We start from the raw sequence: 11,012 nt of genomic DNA, 5'->3' as shown, positions 1-11,012 counted from the left end.
GAAAGCTAGTATGTACAATTTTATTCAATTTAAAATCATGAAAATACCATCTCAAAACTTTCCATGCAGCAGATGTTAAACACCTACTCTTAAAAAGCTTCTGGAGTGGGCCTTTGGTGTCTGGAGTTTTTTCATTCAAGAGTGGGCATACCAGACTCTTTGATCCTCTTAGGAGAATCAGTGCCACTTTCTCCTAACTTCCTTTTAGCACAGTCCACACATGATGTTCCTGGGGTGAGAGGGGGGAAAGAAAACACATTAATATTGCCATAGCCATGTGCTTGGTGTACTTTTTATTCTAAGCACCAGCTAGCAAGATAAACACAATCCTGGTTCCCCCCAAGGTTCTCATCTTTGGATTCTGAATTACATGTAACATTAACCCTGCTAAATGTCTGGGCTCGAGCTCTCCCCCAAAACTGATCTCTGGTACTGACACAAACAACAGGGACTCAGCTCAGGATTCAGCTGCCTTTTGCCACAGCTAATTTAACACCTGTGAAGTTCACACCTGAGTCTGGATCCCTTATTCAGAGGCCCAGCTTGAACTGGAGGGTTGAAATAGATTAGCCCAGTGATCCTAACTTGAACCATCCCAGAAGTCTGCAGCAAAAATCCTTGGTGTAAGCTGCTGTTGGAGGTACATAAACAGCATAACTGGAGAGTAAAGTGAATAGAACAGAGATTCCTTCAAAAGCAGAAGGTTGTGGGGTTTTACATGCAATAATCTTGGGTTTTTTACTTGGTCTGTATTCTGAACTACAAGTAAAGAGGTGCTAAAACTACCTAAAGATGGTGCTAACAAGTTTCGTAAAGGAGGACTGTTTAAGAGGGACTGGAATAAATTGTACTGAAGGTTTTGGTTTCTCTTCTGCCTAATTGTACGTACCGAAATTGAGATTTATGAATTTAGTTGAGAGAAAGGTAAGTTTAAAATCCCATAGGAATTACAAAACTAATCCTGGCTTTACACCTGCACACAAGTGTCTTGAAGCTTGTGTGCTTTTTGATTGGGAAAGAGCAGGGTTTGCACCTCCTGCATTCCCCAAGGCACTTACATGCAGTACCAAATGATACTTCTGTCCAACTCTGATGTTGGCTGCAGCAGCACAGATCTCTCAGGAGTGGAATATTTTGAAGCTGTTTCACTCTATCTTTTCCATCAATTGGAATGTATTATTGCTTGGGTTATTCACAGAAATACCACAGGGCAACCTGAACAGCTCAGCTGTACAATCACCTGCAGTATCACACCCTTGAGATTCACTCTTCCTGACCTCCTTAAGGGAGGCTTTTGGAACAGAAACATGTATTTGGACATCTAAGGCAAAAATCTCATTGATGTTAGCATGTAAAAGCTCCAGAAAATGTAAATAAAAAGTTACTAGCATTCACCAGAGTACTCTGAGGTAATAATATAATTTGTCATTTGATAGACCTGAAAAGGCTATCAGTTACATGCTGCTAGGCAGAAAGAAAACCAGAGAGTAAAAAGGAGTGTCCAGCAAACTCTCAGCTAAATCAGAGCTCTGCACAGTAATTACTTAATTACTTTGGAAATAAGAGGGGTATTTTTCCTGTGAACTTTCTGTGAAAATAAAAACATTACTTACCCAAGAGCGTTGTGCTGTCCACCCTGTCAGCATCTAGAGAAGTGTAAGAGACATCAGCAACACACATGAGCATCCAGGAAGGTTTTACACTTTTATGCACCATCCCAAAGCAGCAAGGTTGTATTCAGAATCCCAGAATGGTCTGGGTTGGAAGGGATGTTAAAGCTCATCCAGTTCCACCCTCCTGCCAAGGGCTGGGACACCTTCCACTATCCCAGGCTGCTCTAAACCTGTCCAGCCTGGTGACCATCCAGCCCATTTTTTTACCCACATACCCCAAGTCTTCCATTTTTCCCTTTTTAAAAGTAGGGGTTATGTCTCCTCTTTTCCAGTCAGTGGGAAATTCCCCAGCTGACAGAGTTTTTCAAATCATATGGCTAAGCAACTTCATTCATGCTTTAGCAGATTGAGAATTCCACCAGGACAGGATTACTCCAGTCCAGGTTACTACCAACCCTGACCTCAGGTCCAGCTGAGTCTCTCCCTCTGCTGGGCTCTTTCACCTCTCCTAGGAACTGGTCCTCAAGGCATTCCAGGATTCCTGGGCTGCCTGTGGTTTGCTGTGTTCCTTTTCCTGTAGTCCCCAGTCTGCATCCGGTTTATCTTCATTTTGCATTTCTCATTTCTTTGATATAACCCTCTTAACAAACTTCCCCTGCTACATTTTAGAATAGAATTTGTAAACAGGCACAAAAAAACCAAATCCTGACAGTTGGGTGATGTGCAGAGCACTTCTGCACACCTGAAAATGGGTTTGTTTGGGATCTTGACTTGTAAATGAGAGCACAAGGTTTTCAAATCTGAGTAAGGTCCCTCTTCTTACAAGTCTGCTGCAAATCAGACTGCAGAGAAACTTCCTAAAATCTCAGCGGTGTGATAATTATTTTTTTCTAGCCTTCATGCAAAGAAAAACATAATGCAGTCTAATTGGAATATTCATCAAGTCACAAAAGTCAGGATATTAATTTGGACACACACTTTTCAAGGAAGGGTTCCTCCTATGCACCAACTGGGAATAATTTTAGACAAAACAGTTTCACTGAAATTATAAACAGAAGAGCTGTCAAATAGTGATTCTTCCCAAGGTCATTTAGTTATTTTCCTCTGTTCTCTGGATAAACCAAAACTGAACTGTCCTTGTTTGGAAAACATTAAAGAAATCTCTCTCCTTAGACATACAGTTGTTGTTTCTCTTCATTCTCTTCACAACCATAAGGGTACTAAGCCAAACACTTACTGGATGCAGTGATTAAATTTCCCATTCTATGCTCAGTCAGATATTGTGGCTCAACCAGCTTATCCCACCAGCTTATCCCCTCAATTCTCTTAATCTCTTTTCCTGACAAGTCAGATTTCTGACAATGTAATACTCAATAAGCTCAAGTAGTTCACATCATAAATACATATTAAGTGAACATCTTTACCAAATACTAACAAAGACACAAATCCAGAATTTAAGATTAAATTTGCCAAAATCCACAGACCTCCAAAATCCATAGATTTCAAAAAAACCCATCTAGTTACAGTTTGGCTGCATGTCCCTCACAAGCAACAAAGCTGCACATGAGGTCAGTGCCTTGGATCAGCTGCAGAGTTCAGGCAGGGCAAACTGCCCAGGACCTGCTGCAGATTGTGCTGTTGAAGAGGCCACATTACCTGGACTTCTCTGTTTGCAGATTTGAGCAGTCAGATCCTGGACATACTCTGGGAATTGTTGGAAGCAGTCCCCATAGGACACCACTTTTATTCCATGCAGCAGCATATCTGCCTGCAGCTTAAAAAAGTGGTCTTCATTTTCTTTAAGCACCAACATGTAATGTTCTAGATCCACTTTGTTCTTTACTGTGTAAAGAAAAAGAGCCTGGAATATCTGGTCACGCAGAGTCTCTCCACAGCCCAAAAACAAAAAGGACTTGGTTCTGTACAAGTTCTGGAGAACCTCCTGTGAAGGAACAGAACGAAAGAAGAGCCACATTTACTTCAGCAGACAAAAGCCAAGGTCAGAACTTTTAAAATACATCAGCCAGAAAAGGTTCAGCAGAGCAGAACCTCACTTGTGACCTGAAAAAAGCAAATGTTTTAGGACCAGGCCAAAGTGACATTTCAAAACCATTGTTCCTACACATAAAAAAGGGCAAATTTATAATACAAATATGGGACTTGGAACAAGATGATCTTTAAGGTCCCTTCCAACCCAAGCCATTCCATTTAATTTAAATAGGCATGTAAGTGCTGCCAGCAAGGGAATTTAAATTGAAAGAATATTGTAAATCAACCTCTAAATATGGAAAATAAGTATTCCTGACCAAATGTTTGACTTCCTGTGACAGCTAACATGATATTAAGTCCAGGATCCTGGTACTGGGTTAAACCCCTAAGAAACCTAGCAATCATATGATGATGAATCCTTGTCCTGGTGTGCAGTATTTTGAAGCTCCTGTTCTTTCCAGAGATAAACACAAACTGTGACCTCCAGCTGAGGGGTTTGGTTGTGATTTACACAGCCAAGGGCACAGACTGCCCTTGCAACAGAGCCATCTTCCTGAATAATTCTGAATAGTTCCTCTGGTCCCCAAGTATTTCACTTATATGATCCCACAGAACCTTAGATATCTTGTCTGCAGTGATTACAAGAAAACTGTTTGGCAAAACACAGTCAAAATTTTAAAGATCATACAAACCATGACTTCAGGATCTTGAGTAACATCTTTATATCCTGAGGGATCGAGCACCATTCCACAGGGATCTGTATATAAGCCATGAATATGAAGAACTCCATATTTTACATGGCCCCTTGCCCACTGAAGAACCTAAAGCACATCATGCAAGATACATCCTTTTATTATTATACACCACACTCACCATGAATCTGCAAAACTGTACAGCTGAACTGACTTAAAAACCACTTAAAGCAGAAACAACTCCTTTAGCACTTTCCTACAGCAAGAGATTGCTATGATTTAAAGTGAGCTGTGTAATTAGTAATTACAAAGAGGTGATGGCTGACACTGCAGCTGTCTCTGCTTTTTGGGTTAAACCAGTCAACCAAAGAGCAAATTCCAGCAGCACTGACAGAAAGGTATGAACAGCAAATTAACAACCAGACAGGTGAAATTCTATTTGGCATTTTAACAATGACTTTAAACAAGTTAAATAATTTGTGGGTTTTTCCAGTTGACAAACATGTCACTGAAATTCTCCTTGGTAACTGTTACCAGATTATTCAGAATAAAGAGATATTTAAAAGAAATGTCTGGGCATTAAAAAGAAAAACATCTTTCAAGTGCAGCTTATGTGCCAACTTGTCATAAATTAAATCTAATAATTTTACAGCTCTCATCATACCTTATCCTTATCTTTAAGGTCTAAAGATTCCATGGGTTTACCCTGCTGCTGACCAAATATTTCAAGCAGGTTATCATAGTTTGTAGTCAGAACCATCGTGCCTCTCTCCATGAGCTTCAGGATGGACTGCAGAACCACAGGGTTCTGAATGTGCTGCTCTAAATTATCAAACACCTCCATTAGGCAATCCTGGAAGAAGTTGGGCTTGGTGTCCCCGGTACGCTGAGGAAAGAGGAGAGGAACAGTTGTCTGGGTTTCTCAAGAGAGCTTGTAATACAAGTACAACAGAACAACACTAAAATTAACTCACCCTGGATTCACACACCAGTATTTTATCAGTATTCAGCTATTCAGTATATCCTGGATATCCCTGGGATATAGTATAAAGAGGGATTGGGGGAGGACAGCAATTTCTGTGTTTTCATTCCTGGCTGAGAAAACTTTATATGATTAAATCTGCTATGAACACATGCAGACTCACTGTCACACTGGAGCTGTTGAGAGGCTCACCCCAGCCTACACTTAGCACTATGTCTGTCCCCCAGATTATTTAAACTAGAAGGAAGACTTGGCAAAGGTCTTAACACTGAAAACCTCTGGAAACTCAGACGGATGAGTGAGACTGGGCATGCATGGGCTGTCCTCAGGGCAGTGTAATCTGCACTGGTTGTTCACAATGTGTGGCCCCAAGGCCATCAGCAGCTATCTGTACTTACAGGGTCTCTCCAGTTATAGCCACAGGTCTAGAAATTCCTCTTTCAATCTCAAAAACACTACAGCAAATATTTAATAGTCAGGACTCTTGTTTGCATTAGTTCTGATGAATGCTAACTTATACTAAAACTCAGAGATTTTTTTTAGTCTCCCCAAAATGTACAATGTGCTGCATGATTGTGGCATTCACATTCCCTGAACATGATTCCTTCGCCCAGGGTTTTTCTCCTGGGAAGCTGAAAGGCAGCAAGAGAAACCTCAGAGAAAAGAAAAACAAATCTTAGCTCATTTGCTTCTCCTGTGTTGTGCTCAGATGTGGAATGTGTTTGGAGATTGTTCACCCACAGGTGATTGTTTGATTGGATTCTGGTGTGAGTTGTTTTCACTCATTAGGGCCAATTAGGACAAAGCTGTGTCGGGACTCTGGAAAGGGTCACGAGTTTTCTTTATTATCTTTTTAGCATTCAGTAAGTATCTTTTCTGTATTCTTTGGTATAGTATAGTATTCTTTAATATAATATAGTATAGTAAGTAATAAATTAGCCTTCTGATAAGATGGAGTCCTCCCCATCATTCCTTCCTTTGTCAGTGGCTCTGCATTTACAATAATACGATTACTCACAAAATTTCTATTTTCACCATTAAAAAAAAAATCAACTTTTGGAAGAAATGTTCCCTTATAACAGAACAAAAGCACATAGTAGGCTTAGAAATGAACAGAGGTAACAAACATACTCACTGGTGACATCTTCCTGATGAGATCATGTGCCACCACAAGCAGGTCCCTCTCTTTGGCCACCTTCTTGCGGAATTCAGCGACGTCCCCGGGGTGCAGCACCTCCAGCTGCTCAGCTGCTCCAAGCACAGCCTCGATGCAGCTCCTCCAGGAGCACAGTGCTGGGATTCCTGGGGCCACTGCAGCACTCACCCCCGTCCCTATCACCAGCAGAAGGTCCCGAGGCTGCTTTCTTATCAGACTTTTTAGGAATTTCCTTAAACACAGAAAACAAAAGCGTTCATTGCTCACAGCGCGTTTCCTGGCTTGCATGAAGAGCTCAGGGACTGACTCCAGAAGTTCACCTGAGCCATTAAAGTGTCTCCAAAACGCCAACAAACCTGCAGGAACACAGTTCTCCATTCCTACACATTCTCCTCTATTCCAGCCACAGAAGCTCATGGCCTCCCCCAAACCAAGAAACAGCCTCGATGCCTTTTTGCCATTTCAGACAAATAAATGTGCATGGTTAATGCCAGCCAAAAAAAGGCAACAACTTCAAATCACCACTATCTCTGAGATCCAAATTGATAATTGCCAATTTCCAGGGCAAGCCAAACACCATTTCCAAGGAAATTCTGAAAAAAGTAGGCAAAAGATTGTCCAATGACTGAACTAATACATATGTGATAGAGAGGAAATACAACTATTTCAAAGGGACAAGTCACGCTAAACCAAGAAAACAAACTTTTAGTTCTTTCTGGGAAAAAATGGAATATTTTATTCTCGTTTCTGATCACTGTAGGATATGTGAACATAGCAGTCATGCTGGTTCAGATCAAGGGTTCATCCAACTCTCTGTTTTGACATTACTACCCACAGATCCCTCTCAGAGGAGTGTTGCTGTTACATCCACAGCCTCTGCATAAACCAGCACAGAGGAATGTGAGGAAAATCTGCCTTTCGTGATTACTCAGCAAATAAGTGAAAATGCATACAAACCATACAGCAGAATCACTCTGTACAAACAAGGATTTCAGCAGGACAGAAACCCAGAACTCCCCTGACTTTCCAAACAGCCTTTACAGATTTTCAGTTCCTGGCAACATGGTAATAAAGATGATTAACACATCTTATTTCACAATCATCTGAAACTATGCAGGTCAAACTATAATGGTCAACTTGAAATGGCCTCAGGCAAAGCAATAAACATGCAGGTATGGTTGCCAGCTAGTGCCTACAAATAAAATATGTTTGATACCCCCATGCCTTCCTGCTGCATTTAGCCCAAATTTTTTCCTCTCATTGTTTACTCCTCATAAACAACACTGAGTGAGCATGAAGTACTTGGCCAGTGAAGGAACTAGCTCCTGGGACAACTTCAAGTTTTCTGGCATGATGTTGTTCTTGTATTCAATATTCAGTAGTTTATTCCCACTGTGTTTTCAGATGTTCATTAAGAGATGGTTTTGTGTCAACTCTAATAAAAGTTACCTGTATTTCTGCTCACTTCTAATGGAGGCCCCTTCTGGTGAATCCATCTCTGAGCCCTGAATAAAACAAAAAGCAAAATAATTATTAATGCTTCTACCTTAGAAAAAGCCCAAACCAAAACCAGATGTATTACTGCTGATTTTTTATCTTTATTCCAAACAACTGTTTTAATATCAAGGCTCCATGTGCCACATCCCAGTGAAGCCAGGCACTGATGGAAACAAACCTGCCAAAGGACAAGTGTGCAAACCCAGCACACTCCAGCTGAGCTTCCAAATGCCACAGGACTGAGATAAGAGATGCAGCTATTCCTGCAGCTAAAAAATACTTGTGTCTAAATTCAGGATAAAATTTATCACACCCACTAAAACTACAAGTAATTTCAAGTCAATTAATGAGTTTCTTGATTTTATTTCCTGCTCACAAAAAGCCCTCTGGCTACAGGACCAGACTGCAGGGTATGAGAGATTTTATTTAAAATACTTGCTAAAAAAAAAAAAACCCCTTATTTCTGTATCACCTATTATGCCTATTATGTCTGAAGTACAAGAAAGACTCTGTCCTGGCAGGAGAACATGGGATCATTACTTAGAAACCTCCAAATTTTATTATAGGGGTTTATTTTTTGATGAGGATGTAATTTTTGTTTGGCTTTGAGACAGAGCTTTGGTGATGGTGATAGCAAACTGCAGTCCCTAATCTCCCAAATAAACATTGTGCCACAGCCTAGGGCTCAAGGTAGCTGCCAGCTCTCTCATTCATGTGCTGGAAACTAATTTGGAAGCAAGAAGCTCCAAATTTGGAGATGATTTGACCAACAAAAAAACCCCAAACCAAACCAAAAAACACAAACAAAAAACCGTCACAAGCCCCCCTCCAAAAAAATTTAAAACCCACAAAAAAACCCAAAACAAACCCAAACAAAAAACCCTACAGATGTCTTCAGCAAATGCACCCAGGGTGCTTTTTAAGGCAGAAAAATCTTTTCTTGTTGTAATATTTATTTTCTCTGTACTCCATTCCCTGACCAACAGTACCCTATGGAGGTGCCCCACCTGTTGTCATTAGCACATCCAAAAATCAGGACAATAACCTGTTTAAGGCAAAGCACTTCAAAATCACACAGGACCATCAAGGCTGGCAGAAACCTTCTGGATCACCACGGCCAGTGTCACCATAATCATCCCTAAAACACGTCCCCTTCATACATGGGAACATTATGAGTGCAAAAGGCAAAATGCAAAAACAATGTGCAAAACAAGCGCAAAATGCAAAACCAAAAAATGCGCAATGCAGAAACAAGACAGCAAGAGAGCGCAACTTATTTTTGTGGAAAAAAACAGTTCTTATTTTATAACCCCATTCAGAAAAGCTTTATTAATATTCTTATAACTTTATTACAATCCCCACATTTAATAAAAGCATCTCACCACGGGCTGCTGTCAATACCAACATTTCAGGCCTCGCTGTTTCCTTTCAGCTCCCAAAGCTCCTCCTGGAAGGCGCAGCGGGAGCAGCGATCCCACCGAGGAATGGCAGCGATGGGGGATGGATGCAGGTCACATCTCCCGGTGCTCCGAGCGCTGCCAGCCGCTCCGGAACACCCTCCGGGCCTGACCGCAGGTGTGGACAGCCGCTTGCCAACCTGGCTTCCCCTGGAACTGGGAGCACACTGTGGGATGCCCGGCAGCCGGGATGGGAGCTGGCTCCTTACTCCCAGCACAACGAGGGGACATCGGCACCGCTGCTAATCTCGCATCTTTCCTGCCCTACACACTCCGGGTTTATCGGTGAAATAACAGCTCTGTTCCCCGGCTGGAGCTCCGGGTCACCGCGCTGACTCAACAAAGCGAGTGTTCCCAGACACTTTGATAGCTGAAAACAGCCTAAAACGTTCAACCCAAAAGGAATGCCCGGTCCCGAGCCCGCCAGTTCCCTCTGAGGAGAACCACGAACAACGTCGGGAGCAGGAGCCAAGCCGGGCCAGCCGCTCCCAATTCCCTGAGGGCTGCTGAGTTCAGGAACCGGGCCGGGACAGCCGCTCCCAATTCCCTGGGGGCTTCTGGGTTCAGGAGCCGGGGCAGGACAGCTGCTCCCAATTCCCTGGGGGCTGCTGGGTTCAGGAGCCGGGGCAGGACAGCTGCTCCCAATTCCCGGCCGGATGCCGGGCCGGGACAGCCGCTCCCAGTTCTCTGGGGGCTGCTGGGTTCAGAGCAGGGCCAGGACAGCCGCTCCCAATTCCCGGCCGGCTGCCGGGCCAAGACAGCCGCTCCCGCCGCTCCCAACTCCCGGCCGGCTTCCGGGAGCGCCCCGGACGCGCTGCGGAGCCGAGCCTCCCGCCGCCCGGGAAACAGCCGCCCCGCCGCCGAGGTTCCGCGCAGCTCGAAAATGCAGATTGCGATCAGAATCTGCTCCCAAATCGCGGCCGTTCCGCTCAAACCCCCAGCAGGGTGGGCGGCGGGTCTGTCCGCTAGGTCCCGGTCTGGGATCGGGCATGGGAGCGGCTCCTCTCACTGGAAACCCCTGAGAGGCAAGAGCGCCCAGGTGCGGGTCTGTGTGAAGCACAGCAGCAAAAAGCGACCTGGCTAACCCGCATATGAAGCAGTTGGTGCTCTGAAAACGTACTGGCGATAGAGGTGTTAGAGATGAAAAACACCACAGTGAGGAAAAATTTAAATAAGTAAATAAATAAATAAATAACTAAAAGCAGGCATAGACGGCGGCGTTACCTTGGGCGGCTCTACTGACGGCACGGCGGGGCTGCCGGGGGTGGCCGGGGCATCGTGCATGAGGCGCGGTGCTGTGAGGCCGTGACAGCAGTGACAGCAGTGGCACAGGCCACCTGGGACAGCAGTGACAGCAGTGGCACAGGCCACCTGGGCACGTTAACCTGCCGGGAGAGCAGGGCAGGGCAGCCCGACGCTGCACACAGCCGGCTCCCCTCAGCGAGTCACAGCGCCAACACCCACAGCGCCTCCTCCTCTTCCACCTCCAATCCTCCCCTCTCTCTCTCTCTCTCTCTCTTTTTTTTTTTTTTTTTTTTTTTTTTTTTTTTTTTTTAGCTTTTTATATCTTAAAGCCGAAGTGTAAAAACTTCCAGGTCCTTCAGCATGGTGTTTGGTTAACAATAT

General features: G+C 43.7%; 1 protein-coding gene across 3 annotated transcripts; it reads right to left on the bottom strand.

Moving 5' to 3' along the window:
- Positions 1-10,834, bottom strand: FAM118A (family with sequence similarity 118 member A). Of its 3 annotated transcripts, none has more exons than XM_054281887.1 (8): positions 10,611-10,834; positions 7,882-7,937; positions 6,412-6,664; positions 4,959-5,180; positions 4,295-4,423; positions 3,270-3,555; positions 1,614-1,646; positions 1-229 (listed from the first exon to the last, which is right to left on the bottom strand). In XM_054281887.1, the coding sequence occupies exons 1-8, from the start codon at positions 10,668-10,670 to the stop codon at positions 132-134; spliced, it is 1,137 nt and encodes a 378-aa protein (XP_054137862.1). In that variant the 5' UTR covers positions 10,671-10,834; the 3' UTR covers positions 1-131. The 3 variants fall into 3 exon arrangements, with proteins under 3 accessions (XP_054137862.1, XP_054137863.1, XP_054137864.1); XM_054281888.1 differs by lacking the exon at positions 10,611-10,834 and adding an exon at positions 9,312-9,899; XM_054281889.1 differs by lacking the exon at positions 10,611-10,834 and adding an exon at positions 9,335-9,899.
- Positions 10,835-11,012: the final 178 nt, after the last annotated feature.

This window comes from Melozone crissalis, unplaced genomic scaffold (genome assembly GCF_028551555.1).
Source record: "Melozone crissalis strain CALT ecotype California unplaced genomic scaffold, PUWL_Pcris_2 ptg000033l_1, whole genome shotgun sequence".
NCBI lineage: Eukaryota > Metazoa > Chordata > Aves > Passeriformes > Passerellidae > Melozone > Melozone crissalis.
This window is presented reverse-complemented; position numbering and strand designations above follow the sequence as displayed.